General features: G+C 43.1%; 1 protein-coding gene across 10 annotated transcripts in view; it reads left to right on the top strand.

Annotated features, from left to right (window-relative positions):
• The window catches only part of ADGRG2 (adhesion G protein-coupled receptor G2), a 144515-nt gene that overhangs the window by 77548 nt on the left and 50925 nt on the right, over window positions 1–16042 (top strand). For 8 of the 10 annotated variants that reach the window (XM_068532813.1, XM_068532822.1, XM_068532817.1 and 5 more), the window contains one exon: window positions 15382–15417. The exons of the other annotated variants lie outside the window; for them this stretch is intronic. In XM_068532813.1, the coding sequence (XP_068388914.1) occupies window positions 15382–15417 (36 nt within the window). The remainder of the gene's footprint in view (window positions 1–15381; window positions 15418–16042) is intronic. 10 annotated transcript variants of the gene reach the window in all.

Below are 16042 nucleotides of genomic sequence, written 5' to 3'. Positions count from 1 at the left end.
TGTCCCACTTTCCACTTAGAACTCCAGATGAGAACCCCTCACAGTGGCCTGTAAATCAACATGGGGCAGTGGCACAGATGAGAAATGGTGGCACAGTGTGTTTAGGCAGAGTGAAGGCTGGAGGTGGTGTCCTCTCCAGGTCTTTCTCATCTCTTGTGTGACAGGGAAGGGATTCGAAATTGCGCTCGTGTTCCTAGTGGGTAGCTCTGTTGAGAGCCAGGGGCAGGGACAGGGCTGCAGAGATGACGGTGTGGACAGCTGGGACCAGGGGCCAGATGGAGGATGTGACAGACACTCAGTGGTGAGAGCTGAGAGGACCTAGGTCAGCAAGAGAGGGACCCCCAGGCCAGGGTGGGATTCTGAGAGACTAGAACATGGGGCCCACTGGACACAGCCTTCAGCAGTGGATGCCAGCTGGACCCCCAGGAACCCTGCAGGGTGAGGGAGATCCCTGGAGAGGCCCTTGAGAACCCAGGGCTCAGCACGAGGTGATGTAGGTCCTTTCTCCCTACTGTGCAGACCACTGGCACCCCATTCCTAACCTGGAAGCCATCTTGACTACCAGAAGGAAGAGGAGGGAAAACGAAGATTGCGCATTTATCTGGAAGACACTGAGTTACCTAGAGACCATTTTAGAGCAGAAGAGAGAGCTACCTTAAATCATCAGGTTTAAGGATCCCTTTCCTGTACTTCTGGAATGGAGGCTCCAAAACAAGATGGAGTCATCCTAGACATCAAAGGAAAGCTCAAGGATTTCTTTTTAATTTGTTTGTTGTCACTATTGTTTGTACATCTAAATTATGTCTATACATTTTAAACTAACTCTAAAACATCCATACTGAACACTTAGGATGTGTCAGGACACTGCTAGCAATGGTGAAGGCCATCATGATATCCTGAATTCTGCTCCTCCTCCTGGTTTTATCTTTGCAGGTATGAAGGAATATCTGGTCAGGTCCTCTCTGTATCCTCCATAGTGTTAGCACATAGTAAGTGCTCAATAAACTGGCTGGTTGGTTGGTTTTGATTTGTGGCTCTAGTCTAAAGCCTAGAGATACGCTAAAACATGGACTGCTCCCCTCCACTTACACCACCAGCTTTATCCTTATCTGAACCCAATGAGTTCTGATGCAACATATATTCCACTAAACTTTTGTGTAGACTTCAGTGAGGTGGCTGTACATTGGCTCCAATTACCCTTAAGGAATGTGTTTCCTTTCCTCCATGTGATGAAGGGGCTCAGCTGATTGCCTGTTAAGAGTCCTTCACAGTTTGACATTGTGAGTTCAATTACCCAGTAGGATCAGTCTTTGGATTCCTGATTTGTTGTCCTGGGATACCGGGGATCCTTGAGGTCTGCCTCGAACTAAGAACCACTCATCTCTGCAATCCCATTTTAAGGCTGCTCTCCTATTCAAAGTTCCTAATATGAAATTGGAAACAATTTAAAAGTCCTATTTTCTCCAGACTACTTTTTTTAACTTGATGTGATTTCGAAAGCTCTTAAAGTTACAATCAAGCCAGTGAATCTCTTGATTTCCATATTGATAAAAGCTCCAGACATGGCTTTTGCTGACTGGTAAATCCCCCAGTTGCCAGTGCTATCCTTGCCTTGTTGTACATGGAAAAGTCCCAGTGTCTCTTTGTAGGATCCAGTGGCAACAGCACATAGCACTGAACATTAAGAACAGCAGTAGCAACCCATCTGGACATTTCTGTAGGTCTTCATGGTCTACAGAGCACCTTGGCATACATCATCTCCTCATGTCCCCCTGAGGTGGGTGGAGAAGTTTGTATTATCCCCACTTTGCTGATGAGAAGGCTGCAGCTCAAAGCAAAGGATACTTTTCTAGGTTACCCAGCAAGAAACAGTATCAAGGTGCTGAAAGCAGCTCTCCAGAACTCTTTCTTGTACAGCAGCCTGCACGAAGTGCTTGCCTTTGGCTGTAGGAGTATGTTTTAGCCAAGATCTTTAACAAGGGTGACTTTAACCATGAGGAGTGTCCCTCTAAATGAGGGGTTGGCAAACTTTTCTTTAAAGAACCAGATAATAAATATTTTGGCTTTGTGAACCTTATGGCCTCTGTGGTAACTACTCAACGCTGCCCATGCAGCTCAAAAGCGGCCCTAGACAATATGTAAATGAATAGATGTGGCTTTGAGCCAGTGGAACTTTATTTGCAAATACAGTTGGTGGGCTGGATTTGGCCCATGGACTGCAGTTTACAGACTCCTGATCTAGACAGTGCAGAAGTGGTGCGGCACTTACTACTGATCATTTATGTTACAACCATTCCTTGCTTTTTCTCTTGCTGGCTAAGCCTGGCTTCGTAGGCTGCTCCCCTCTTTCCACACTCAGGAGTAAATCCTGATTATTCTGAGCCACCCGCGGAAATGCTGTTCCTTGCCAATATTTGATTTAGGAGTGGGTATGTGACTGACTTGTGACCAAAAAGACACCTGGGAAAATCTGCTGGGGGACTTCTAGGAAAACAGCCCCACTCCTGAGACCCAATGAAAAAGAGTTTCTCTTCTTCCTCTGGACACGCACTGTTCAATATGATAGCCACTAGGCACATGTGGCTATTTAAATTTAAATTAATTAAAATTAAGTGAAATTAAAAATTCAGTTCCTCAGTCACACTAAGTCACATCTCAAGCGTTCAGTGTTCACATGGGGCTAGTGGTTGCCGTACTGGATGGTGCAGATAGAGAATATTTCCATCGTTGTAGAAAGTTCTATTGGATAGTGCTGTGCCTAGACATTTTCGTGTTTGGATTTGATGCCTGGAACAGTGGTAGCCGTCTTAAAAACACTGAGAGGCGCTAGGGAGTGCAAGTAGAAAAAGGAGATAACCTGAGTTTTTGAAAGGTTGAGTCCCTGAACTAACTGTATCCTGAGGATGAACGAACAGAAGGCTGGAAAAGGCCTGGATCTTCGTTGCCATCCCTGAGCTGTAGGACCAGCCTTAGAACTGTCTGCTTCTGGAGTTCCTGTTAGGTGGGGTAATTGACTGTCCTCAATGTTTGTGATACTTTTAACTGAATGTTCTGCGACTTGCCTCTGAAAGCATTCTAACACATCTAAGAGTTACCTTTACAAAGGTTTCCTGTGTGTCGCGTCGCTTTAACGCTTCGCGCGTTACCTTCGTGAATCCTGAGAATAGCTACGGTCAGGTGTTACTCCTTCATTTTCGAGATGAGGGAACTGAGGCTTGGACGGTTTGAGTCACTTCCAAGTTCACACAGCTGGAAAGTAGAATTGGTGGCATTTTAGAACTTGTGTCCTTAACCACTTCCTCACTGTTTAGTCCCTGAAGCAGTTGAAAATGTTTTTTTACACGACTTTGACTGAAACTTTGCCATATTCATTTATCCTGGGATGGCTTTGTACCTCCAAAGGACTAGATAAAGATTAAGAGAGATCTGAGGAATAAAAGCAATAGTTCCGCTGATTTAATCTATTAAGAAGTAAGTTGATGTTCCAAGAGAACATGCTGTTGAAATGTACCTTGATGTAGGTACATCTTTTCCTTCAAGAAAATAACAAGAAACAGATTGATCTTGGCAAGAAGCCTCATGTTCACAAGATCACAGCGCTGTAAAAAAAACCCATCAAGATAGATTGATGGTGCTTTTACAACAATGTCTGTGGCAATTGTGTTTGTTTTTAACATCAGTGTCCTATTTGACCTATACCCTTCCCTCTTCTTTCCCTTTAGGTATGCACACAGCATAAAGTAAAAGTTACTCTCTTGTTGCTCTAGTATTCAGTATAGTGTAGAATTTTGTTAATTTAAGGAGAGAAATGAAAACTATCAAATGGGTGGTGGTCTTGCTTTGGTGAATAAATGAGAATTGCTTATAATTATCTGATTAATTGAATAAACAAGGACTGAACACATAGCTGTCTTGTGTTTCAACTCTATGGCCTTTTTTTTAAAAATAAATATATTCTATATCTTTTTTCTCTACTTGATCTAAGAGAGGTATGTTGAAGTCATCCATTATGATATAGTTTGTGTTAATTACTCTTTTTGTTGTCCACCTTTTTTTTTGCTTTATACATTTTTTAATATAAATTTTAAAAAAATTATTATTTATTTATTTATTATTTATTTTTGGCTGTGTTGGGTCTTCATTTCTGTGCGTGGGCTTTCTCAAGTTGTGGCAAGTGGGGGCCACTCTTCATCGCAGTGCGCGGGCCTCTCACTGTCATGGCCTCTCTTGTTGCGGAGCACAGGCTCCAGACGCGCAGGCTCAGTAGTTGTGGCTCACGGGCCTAGTTGCTCCGCGGCATGTGGGATCTTCCCAGACCAGGGCTCGAACCCGTGTCCCCTGCATTGGCAGGCAGATTCTCAACCACTGCGCCACTAGGGAAGCCCTTCCCTCTGTTTTGAAGCCATGTAAACCTTAACCTTTGCTGTAGCACTTCTGGGTAGAAGATTCTTAGGAGACCCTTAGGCCTCCTGTGCTCCGCAACAAGAGAGGCCACGATAATGAGAGGCCCGCGCACCGCGATGAAGAGCGGCCCCCACTTGCCACAACTAGAGAAAGCCCTCGCGCAGAAACGAAGACCCAACACAACCAAAAATAAATAAATTAATTAATTAAAAATGCAACTGCGAAAAAAAAAAACCAGAGGGAAGTCAAAAATACAACTTTTTCAACTAAGTAGGATGCAGCAAGAATATCCATAATTCAGCCGTTCTCTGTGGCTTTTACTAGTATGCCACTGTTTACAGACCTGGTTTGTCACATAGGAGTTCTACAGTTGGGGGTCATGAAAAAAACATGATATGGATGTTAGCTAGGAGCAAAGCTGGGGAAGTGAGTCACAAAGAAGGGGGGATTCATATTCAGCCTCAGAGTGGCAAGGGCTCCCCCTCCTCTGATTCATATTGATTCCCTGACTTTTGACCTAGTCAATATAAGGGCAAAGAACTGGAGAGAAAATGACTGGGGAGAGTGATTTTAGCATTAATTTTGTCCTATCATTAGTTTAATGGATATCATTACTCTACAGCGTTCAAATTAAATCTGATGTGGCAGAGACTGGCTGGCAGCTCACCAAAGCTTTATTTTTTCTTCCTTAGCACACAGCTAGACTACATTTCCCAGCCTCCCTTGCAGTTAGAAGTGGTCATGTGGCTGAGTTCTGGCCAGTGGGTGTGGGGAGAAATGATGTTTGCCACTTCCGGGCTTAGCCATTAAAAATCTCCCACCTGTTTGCCTGGCTGGACGTTGCTCTCCAGAGCAAACTTGGAATCTTCATGTTGAAAATGGCAGTGCCTCTGTCAGCCTGGGTCCCTGAATGACTGCATGGAGCAGATGCTGCTCTCTCTGTCCCACCCTGCCCTCCACTCTAGGCTGCTGATTGGACTTTACACCTGGAAAATTAACTTTTTTTTTTAAGTGTCTGAGATTTCAGCATTTATTTATTGTAGCAACTTGCCTTACCTTAACTAATGAGGCAGGGTAGTTGGTACATCTCATTCATTCTGCCATTGGAGGGTGGGGTGGGATGGGATGGGCTAGGCATCCCTTCTTTCTTGAGATCATGTATGAACCCAGGTTCATACAATCTAAGAAAGCTGGAGGAGGCTGTTCTGGGCACTACCAGATTATCATTGTCCAATCAGGAGAGAGTCATTTGTAGTCAGGAGACTCCACCAGAGCTGCCCACTCCCTTTGTGCCAACTCAGGCCACTGGGACCTCCACAATATGGTATAAGGTTAAGACTACAGGCTCTGGACTTCCTGGGGTCAAGTCTTACCTCTGCCATTTATTAACTGTGACTGTACCAAGGTATTTAATCATTGTGCTTCAGTTTCCTTATCTGTAAAGTAGCAGTATCTCTCTCATAGAGTTATATGCAGATTAAATGAGTTAATGCATGTGAAACAGATGGCTGAAATGCATTTGACACATTGTAAGAACTCCGTAAAAACTAGCCGTCATCACTAGAGACCAGCATGATCTAACAGAAATTTTTGTGATAATGGAAGTGTTCTATATCTGTCCAGTACAGTAGCCACCAACCACGTGTGACCATTGAGCACTTGAAATGTGACTGAGAAACTGAATTTTAAATTTTATTTAACTTTAAATTTAAATAGCCACACGTGGCTAGTGGCTACCATATTGAACAGTACAGCTATAGGCCATTTGTTCTAATTGCTTCAGAATTTTTTGAGTTAGTGGTTTTGGGGTTTTTTTGGATATATACCCAGGAGTGGAATTGCTGGGTCATATGGTAGTTCTATTTTTAGCTTTTTGAGAAACCTCCCTACTGTTTTCCACAGTGGCTGCACCAATATACATTCCCACCAACTGTACGAGGGTTCCCTTTTCTCTACATCCTTGCCAACATTTGTTATTTGTTAACCTACCTGCCACGCTTGAGGGATTCAGAGCAATGTCATCTGGACTGTTGGGGTTTGATAGGTTAACTATTCTGCTTCTCCCTCACCGCAACATCCCCTACTCCTCTCATCTTACCTTAGAAGTGTCTGTTGAACCTCTTTTTTCATGCCAGCTTCCCAAGCACTGGTTCAAGTCGTCATCATGTCTTGGCTAATCTACTGCAATAGCCTGCTGTCTGGCCGTCTCACTTCAGATCACCCTCCTCGTTTATTTCATAGCTGTATAAAAAAAATATTGTCCTGTGTCAGGGGCTGGGGAGAATGGGGAGTCCACTGTGCAGCCAAGTCCTTACCTTAGGCCCCGCACCCCTGGAGAACCTAAGCTGAGATGCCAAGGGGGTCACTGCCCACGTGTGAGCTGGCAAAGAGTGGCGTGATCTGAGGGAGACTGGAAGAGTTTCTGTACCCTACCCACTGGTTCCCCATCCCCCCACTTCCAGGTGCTTCTGCACTTAAACATCTACCACAGGGAACTCTCACTACCCATAAATGACAGGTGCTTTGGAGTGAAAGAACATGTCAGCTGACTAACAGCAGAATCACCCGAGACACTAGTGGGGATCCAGCAGGAGAGGGGCACCCAGGCAAATGTTGCTTTCCTTAAGCTGGATCTCTTCGGGAGGAAATGGAGATAGCCCTGGAGCGTGCATTCTCTATGGGGGGGGGGCCACTTCGCCCCCATGGGAATGAAAATTGGTTCTTGGGGGCCAAAAAAACATATATATATATATATATATATATATATATATATATATATATATATATATATATATATATATATATATATATATATATTTCTTTTTTTTTGGCTGCGTTGTGTCTTCGTTGCTGTGCGCAGGCTTTCTCTAGTTGCGGCGAGCGGGGGCTACTCTTCGTTGCGGTGCACAGGCATCTCATTGCGGTGGCTTCTCTCCTTGTGGAGCACAGGCTCTAGGCATGCAGACTTCAGTAGTTGTGGCTCACGGGCTCTAGAGCGCAGGCTCAGTAGTTGTGGCGCATGGGCTTAGTTGCTCCACGGCATGTGGGATCTTCCCGGACCAGGGCTCGAACCTGTGTCCCCTGCATTGGCAGGTGGATTCTTAACCACTGCATCACCAGGGAAGTCCCAAAATCTTATATATTACACAGGGCTGGGACTTGGATGAGGCAAGTGAGGGGTCTAGGGCACAAAATGTTAGGAGACACCCCCTCTTAGGGCTCTGTGTGTGTGTGTGTGTGTGTACACACATACATAAATACACACGTACATAAATATATACATACTGTTTGGATGGCAAGGAGTGTTGTGGGTAAGGGGATGGAAAGGGTCGGGCAAAGGGGGAAAGTGTTGTGATTTTAAATAGAGTGGTCTGGATCAGTCTCTCAGAGAAGGTGATATTTGAGCATCGTTTGAAAGAGACAGCAGGGCAATCCAGGGGGTTCTCTGTGGGAAAAGTATTTCAGGCAGAGGGAGCAGCAAGTGCAAAGGCCCTGAGGTGGGACTATGCCCAGTGTGTTGTATTGGAGGAACAGCAGGGACACCAGAGTGGTTGGGTGAGGGGAGAGGAGGGGGAGATGAGGTCTGGATAGAGGGCCATGTTTCACGGGCATGTGGGGAGATTCCATGAAGAAACATGGGTATAATGCCACTGTAGTAAGTGTTCAATAGAGGCCAGTTTGCCTCTCTCCCTCCCTGCCCCCTGAAACACTAAGCAGCATTTGCCTTTCAGACTGAAAAAGCTCCAGAAGCTACCAGCCTTCAGTAGAGTGAACCCAAGTTGTGGCTAGCATTTTGTTATGGAAAGCACAACCCAAATACTCCATTATCTGCACTGGCCTTGACGGGCAGCCTAGATTACTGTCTATGTGTCTAACTTCAGGGGGGCTGGGAAGGGGGGATGATGCCCTAATATCCCCCACCTGTCAGAAACAGTTTATTTCAAGGCTCTCCTCCTTCCTAAAGTGTACATCCCTCCCAGTGGAATGGGGTGGACGGCCGCAGGTCAGTGGCTCTTCACTGTTTTAGACCACAGCCCAAGATGAGAAGCAGCTCAGTATAGTGGGGCTGGAAAGCCTAGGCTCAGATCCTAGCTCTGTCCCTTTACTACACACGTTATTTGACCTCCCTGTGCCTCGGTTTCCCCGTCTGTAAAATGGGGTAACTTGCCTCGTATTGTTGTTATGAGGACTAAATGAGTTAATATTTATGAAGCGCCTGGTCACAGTAATGCTATATACATGCTTGTTAATTTAAAATAGAGTCCCTTTTGGGACTCTACCCTTCCCAGAAAAAAAATGCATATGAATACACACAAATTTGCATTCTATTCTAGGGCATTGATGGACACTCCAAAATGCATCTCCTAGATCCTCAAGGGAGGGACTGTCTGTTAACCCCTGAGAGAGGCCAGATCAGTTCTGGAGGGGTTAAGGGGCAAGAGGGCGGGTGAGTGGTACCGTGTGAGGACGGGAGAGGAGCAAGACCCAGGGGCTGGGGGATCAAGACCACGTTTCACCCTCTTCGCATTTTGGCCAAGGCCCACCTAGAATTGCCAGTCGTCTGCACTTTGGGAAATTCCACCAGCTAGGAGCTGAAGTTTTCTTTAGGGATGTCATTATCAATTGTTTAATAAAAACGTTGTGTCAGAGTATTTATTGAGCACGGTGACGTGAGATGGTCACAGCTCAAGTAAACACATTTTGGCTGTGCCGAAGTAGAAATGTTTTCAGTCATTTTGTTGGTTATGTAGTAGAATCTGAAAAATACAGTTCTTGTAAGAGTGTCTGTTGTCCCAAGCCCTGGAGAGCCACTATCATAATAATATTGTTTTGTTTGGGGTTCCTGTATAAGAGTGCCTAGGCGTGGCGCCTTGTTTTGAATCATCTCTCTATGCAACAGTAATTCAATCCAGAGAAGGACTGTCACCAGATTACAAATTTTAGCTGGCTCTAAAACATTCATGCAAGGGGGGCTAGTTGTATTCTTTTTAGATCCACTCCTAGAAGATTAAGCCTTTATCTTTCCCATCCAACTTCGGGGAGAATGTGCTGGGTGTAAAGAGAACCAAATGTCTGACATTTTAAGTCTTACATCTCCCACATATCAAATAGCAGAAGAAAAATGAAAACCTCAGAACCCTCAGACATGACCTTGTATGACTTGGGTGCAGGTTATTTGGGAGGTGATCCCAGGAATCAGGAGTGAGCGAGCAGGGAGAGGGCATTAGGAACAGAGGAAAGGTCGATAAAGGGTACAGTATTGAGATCATTGCTGTAGGCAACGTTTGTGATACGGCAGTTGAATGGCCATTTTAGTATACGTTTGGAAGATCTGTTAAGCAAGCTACCTGCTGTGATTGGCAGTTATAGCTATGATTCCAAAGTACAGATTCTGAACCATAGCCATCTAAGAAGTATTCTCAAGTCTTTCCTTCATGGACTCTGCCTCATTGCTCTCAGATCTTTTGCCCATCTGTCCCCTGCTGTGCTTTGTATCACAGAGACCTGACCCCTTGCAATATTTGCATTAAATTCCTGCTCTTGAACTACCTGTCATATATTCATGACTGCTGGAGACTCCTTAATGATGTCATCAGTCAATCCAAAAATATTTTGAATATCTACCACATACAAAGCCCTGCACTGGATTCCTGGAGGATAATAAAGAATCAAGCAGCTTAGCATTTAGCTGGGAAAACAAGACATACAGTGGAAAAGTTAAATAACAATGCCTAACAGTATATGTCCAAATGCCAAGTGAATGGTGTAGCCAATGAATGAACTTTAAGATACAAAGAGGAAAGAGCCATCACCATCAGTTTCATGCCAGGGCATGCTTTAGAGGGCTGGAGAGCTGACAGAAAGGGGTCATCTAAAACTTCCAATTTTGGAAGGGTAAGAATTTGGAATTTTATTGGAAATCTCCTAATTTTTAAATGTTGGTAAGTAATTCAAACTTTCAAAAACTTCAGTGTGAGTTCCATTGTGTGGGCAAGATAGAACTTGTCGGGGAGCTGAATTGGGATTGGGAGCCAATGATGTGCATTCGGTGGATGGCTTACTGAGTTGGGTGAGAAGTCAGATGCAAAGAACGTTAAGATCCTTGCCAATGAGAAGATTCCGGGTTCTAATATTTCACTTATGTGTGAGGCGATCAAGATCTGGGCTTAGAAGGGGGCAGTGGGCATGGGAAGAAAGGAGAGGTGAGAGAGAGATTAGGGAATATTAATACCCTCCATGTATGTACTAGTTTATGGTCTACAGAGTTTGTCATTGGAGGTAGGATAGAATAGAGGCCCAGAGGGTAGGCTCTGAAGTCAGACTGCCTGGGTTCAAATCGCAGCTCTACAGTGAATTCCCACGGAGGCCTGGAACAATTCACAGAAACTCGCCCAGCCTCAGTTTCTCAAGCACTAAAAAGGACTGATGCTAAGGAATCCACATATTTCATAGAGTCGTTGGCTGAGTAAATAATAAAATGTGTATGAAGCTCTTCGTGTGTTAAGCCTGGCTCACAGGAAGCATCAATCATTGTTCACTCTTACTATCACCACATACATCATTTCTCTTTAATCCTTGCAACAGCTCCCTGTTAGGGTGAGAAGAATGCACAGGATGGATGACGGAATCTGGGGGTGGGAGTGGGAGGTGGAGAACAGGAGGAGTCAAGGGCAATGGCCAGAGAGTGAGCCTTCGGTTTGTAGACTCAGCTGTATTGCTGAAACTGACTCTAGTTTTCTGGGCCCTTCACTTAACCCCTGTGGGATTTTTCTTCCTAAAGTGTGGTTCCTTGCAACTCATATTCTCCATAATTTTAAAAAACTGGATTTTTGAGTATGTAGGAAGAGTAATGGCTCCCCAAAGATGTCCCCTTCTAATGCCTCAAACCTGTAACTATGTTGCCTTACATGACAAAAGGGATTTTGCAAATGCGATTAAAGTTCAGGACCGGGAGATGGGGAGGTGATCATGGATTGCCTGGGTGGGCCCAGTCTAATCACCCGAGTTCTTAAAAGTGGAAGAGGAAGGCAGAAGAGTGAGTCAGACGGACGCTGCATGAGAAGGACTCCCCCTACCCCATCCCACTGTTGCTAGCTTTGAAGATGGAGGAATGGGGCATGAGCCAAGAAATGTGGATGGCTTCTAGAATCGAGGAACGGCCCTCAATTTATAGCCAGCAAGAAAATGAGGACCTAGGTCCTCCAACTGCAAGGAACTGAATTCTGCCAGTTATCCAAATAAGGAGGACACAGGTTCTCCCCCAGAGCCTCCAGAAAGGCGTGCAGCCTGTTGACACTCTGATTTTAGTCTGGTGAGACCCATGTTGGACTAATGACCTACAGAACTCTTAACGTAACAAGTTTGCATTGTCTTAAACCACTAAGTTCATGGTAATTTGTTACAGCAGCAACAGGAAACTAATATACTGAATTTTCCAGTTTCACTTGTTTGGCTGGTGTTACCAGCGGTCCATCAGATTCAAGAATGATATGGAAATGCTGTGGGGCGATGGGGGACAAGGTCTTGGATATATGGGGTTGGAGAGGCAATGACAGTAAGGCATTCACATGGCAGTGCTCAGACCACACTTGATCATGTGGGATTGGATTTGGGGAGGTGGTAGCAATAAATTTGAAAGAATGTGCCAGGGAGGCGATGTAGGGAAAGAGGCCCCATCGAGGGGGGCCACTTTCTTGAGTTGCCAGTTCCTCTTTTTGGCGTCCATTCGAAGCTTAGGCATGCCAAACTCCTGGTCATCATAATTGCAATATATGGACTTTGTTTTAAAAAATCACTAGGGAGTCATATTGAGTAAATTTTATCGACAGCTCACAATAATTTTATTTATGGACTTAAATCGAGACTTCAATAAATGAATAATGCTTTAAATTTTACTCTTTGTAAGTTTCCAAAGGAAAATCTGAAAAATTTAAATATTTTTCCTTTCTTTGCTTGCGAATCTTTTTAACAATGGAAATGTTTTGTCTCCTAAGAGTGGCATGGAACTCAAATATATGACTCACTGGAAATGCCGACCACCTCCTTGGTTGTAACAAATGGGAAGTGAGTTAGGAGAGAGCCCAAGAGAAACCGAGGCTGATACTCAGGAAAATGTAAGGCCTATGGGACGTCTCTATGTGGAACCAGGAGGAGTGATGTGGAGCATTATAATGAGAGACAGAAAAAGTGAATAAAATGTTAGTCACTGAGTAATCGGGCCCCTAGAAGAAAAAAAATGCCAAAAGAGAAAAAGCGGACAATAACAATTTAAAAACCTCTAACTTTTATTTACTGGGTTCCCTCCCTTCATCAGTGTAGGTCTCTGCTGGGAGCCCTGTAGGCTGGGCTGGTCTGGCCCTTGATCTATGTTTTGATCAGGTTTTACCTCTTGATTGTGAATCCATGCCTATCAAACCTGTCTACCCAGAGATGGCCAACCAGGAAAGTTCCTTCTCCACTCTGGCTCTCCTATTACCCTTGAGTTGTCCATTTCCTCTAGCATCTAAGAAAGAGGTAAAACTCAGATGAGCCCCTTTCCCTGTGGGTATACAGCTCTTGTCAAAGGATTTAGCAATGGAGAAGGTTGAACAATTGGTGACTCTGGTCAGCCACTGGGCAAAATTGAAAAGGAAGCAGTATTAGCCCCTGTTGCCCTTCAACATCACTCTCCATCCCTCTTCCCTGGTACTCAACTCTTCCTCAGTGCCTTCATGCTGTTCCCTGCCTGTGCCACACTCTCACACCACTCTACCTCACCTGCCTAAACTGATGTGTCATTTTCAAGTAGCCCATATTGAATGTTGATTCTTCCCGGAAATTTTCAACATGGCCCAGTATGGTAGGTCTTTGCTACATAATCAGAAGACTTCAGCCAATTGGAATTAATTCATACTAAGCTGTGAATGACTGATTTCCCCTTAGTGCTCCCAGAAGCATTCTCAAAATTAAACTCCTGTTAATTCAACAGACTCTTTGATTGGTGGGATATTTAAGGTAACATGAGGGATATATTGAAGGACAGAGACTAAGAAGAGACAATGCCAATTAAATTAGGGCATCAAGACACTAACTACTCTGCGCTAACCACTTGAGCACTCATTCAGTCCTGCTTTCAAGCAGAACTGTGTTTTAATTATACCAGAAAATAATCAGTACCCTACCACCATTTAAGGAAAATAGGCTCCTGGAAGCTACCAGGTATGTTTCACTGTGCAATTTTAGTTTCTAAATATACTTATTCTTTCTTTTTAATTGTATCTCAAGATACCACTATGGAAATAACCATTCCTTTGTAATTAAAAACAGTTTAAGAATTTATAAGGTAATACCCCATTGGGTGAGAGTTTGGGAAAGTAACACTCTGATGTACTGCAAAGAGCGGTATAAATTGGTTTGTTTTCTGTAAGGCATCTTGGCAATCAAAATTCATGGAATTTCTGAAGGAAATAGCCAAGTGTGTATACAAAAATTTACCAAGAGGATTTCTTGCAGCATTGTTTGTAATCATGAAAAACTGTGCACACTAAAATGTCCATGAAAAGGAAATTTGTTATATAAATTAATGGTACATCCAATCAATGAAATGCTATGCAGTCATCACAAAATGGTATTGGGGAAAATTGTTTAATGATATAGAACAATGTTCAGGATATAGTGTCATGAGAAAAATCAGGTTACAAATAGTTTTAAGTGACATGATCTTTCTTATCGTACATATAAGTACATATGTATACACATACATTCATATATTTATATTCATATGTAGATATACATTAACACATAGAAAGAGAAAAGAATATATGTCAAAATGTTAATGTCATTTATGTCTGGGTGGTGAAATTATAGGTGGTTTTAATTTTCTTCTTTTTGTTTATCTGTAATTTCTGAAGTTTCTCCAATAAGTGTATTATTTTTCATAGAGAAAAAATAGAATTACTTTTCTTTTAAGGAATCTAGCATCCTCCCAAAATAAATAACACAGCAGTTCTTGTAGTTTATATACCCAGAGGTGTCTGACTGGCTTAATTAAAGGTTAAAGTCTGCACTAATAGGTATAAAAAGAAGTACAGTTACGGGAAGTTTAATTTATGCAGATGTATACATTTACACATTCTAACGAACATTTGCCAACAACCGAAGTTCTTAGTCATCATTTTTATTTTAAAATGTACTAAACCATTATATAACAAAATATATAGAGCACCATCAACAGTTAAATTGGAAGAATTGCTTCACCAGAGATATGTCTTTGTGGAGAATTGAAAGAACTGATTAGGCTGTTGTAAATAATAGTAAGTTAACATACTGCCCTCTTTTGGTAGCTATTTGCAACTCATTTTACATTCACTGCCGTTAAAGATGTTAATCTCCTACAAATTCATGTACAAACTAAACTAATTTTATTTACTTTTACATTTTTTTATTGAAGTATAGTTGATTTACAATAACGTGTTAGTTTCAGGTATACAGCACAGTGATTCAGATATATATATATATATATATATATTCTTTTTCAGATTCTTTTCCATTATAGGTTATTACAAGATATTGTAATAATTCCCTGTATTATACAGTAGGTCCCTGTTGTTTAATCTACAAACTAAACTAATTTTACATTTCTCTTTTTTTTTTAATTAATTTATTTTTGGCTGCGTTGGGTCTTCGTTGCTGTGCGTGGGCTTTCTTTTTAGTTGCGTTGAGCGGGGGCCACTCTTCATTGCCGTGCACGGGCCTCTCATTGCGGTGGCCTCTCTCGTCTTGGAGCACCGGCTCTAGGTGCGCGGGCTCTAGAGCACGGGCTCTAGAGCGCAGGCTCAGTAGTTGTGGCGCACGGGCTTAGTTGCTCCGCGGCATGTGGGATCTTCCTGAACCAGGGCTTGAACCCGTGTCCCCTGCATTGGCAGGTGGATTCCTAACCACTGCGCCACCAGGGAAGCCCCAACTAAACTAATTTTAAATCACCTTTTTCCTCAACAGAGCATGCTGATAATTCCAGTTTGTTATCACCTTCTGGTAAGATTGTTATTTCATGACTTTGGGGGAATTTCAGCAAAATATTCTAAAAGTTCTCCATGCAATGTCAGATACAGCAAAATTGTTTTCTTCTATGAAGCTTAATTAAATTCTGCATTAAACTTACACCCGAAAAATCAATAGCAGACACAGACAACAGGATAGTCTATCAATCCCCCCACATTGCTAAACAAAGCTAGGGACTAAGTTGTGGGTTTTCATCATGGTAACTGCTTCAGTTCTTCAGTGTTATTTTTAGTATTCTAGTTCATGTCTCCTGAAGAGTATCAAGGACATAAACATGCCAAATGTTCTTATATTTGAGGGTTGAGATATTCTCTTAAATATACTTCCTCAGCACCCCACTGAATGAATATTTTTCAAAAGGCTTCTAAAGGCTTAGCACTCATGAGAATGGGAAGGCAAATCAATAAAGAGAAATTTATAACTAGGACCCGTCTTGGCAGGAACCAGGAGCAGAACCTGCATTCCAGACTGCTGGCTACAACGGGACCTCAGGGATAAAATGGTCCCACCCCATCCCTTAGTTAATAACACGGTGAAGCCTGGAGAGGCTGAATAACTTATCTAAGTTCACACGGCTTCTTGCCCCACATCACAGAGG

The sequence above is a fragment of the Eschrichtius robustus genome, chromosome X (assembly GCF_028021215.1).
Source record: "Eschrichtius robustus isolate mEscRob2 chromosome X, mEscRob2.pri, whole genome shotgun sequence".
NCBI classification, from domain to species: domain Eukaryota; kingdom Metazoa; phylum Chordata; class Mammalia; order Artiodactyla; family Eschrichtiidae; genus Eschrichtius; species Eschrichtius robustus.
Note: the sequence above shows the minus strand (reverse complement) of the source record. Positions and strands in the feature narration are given on the sequence as shown.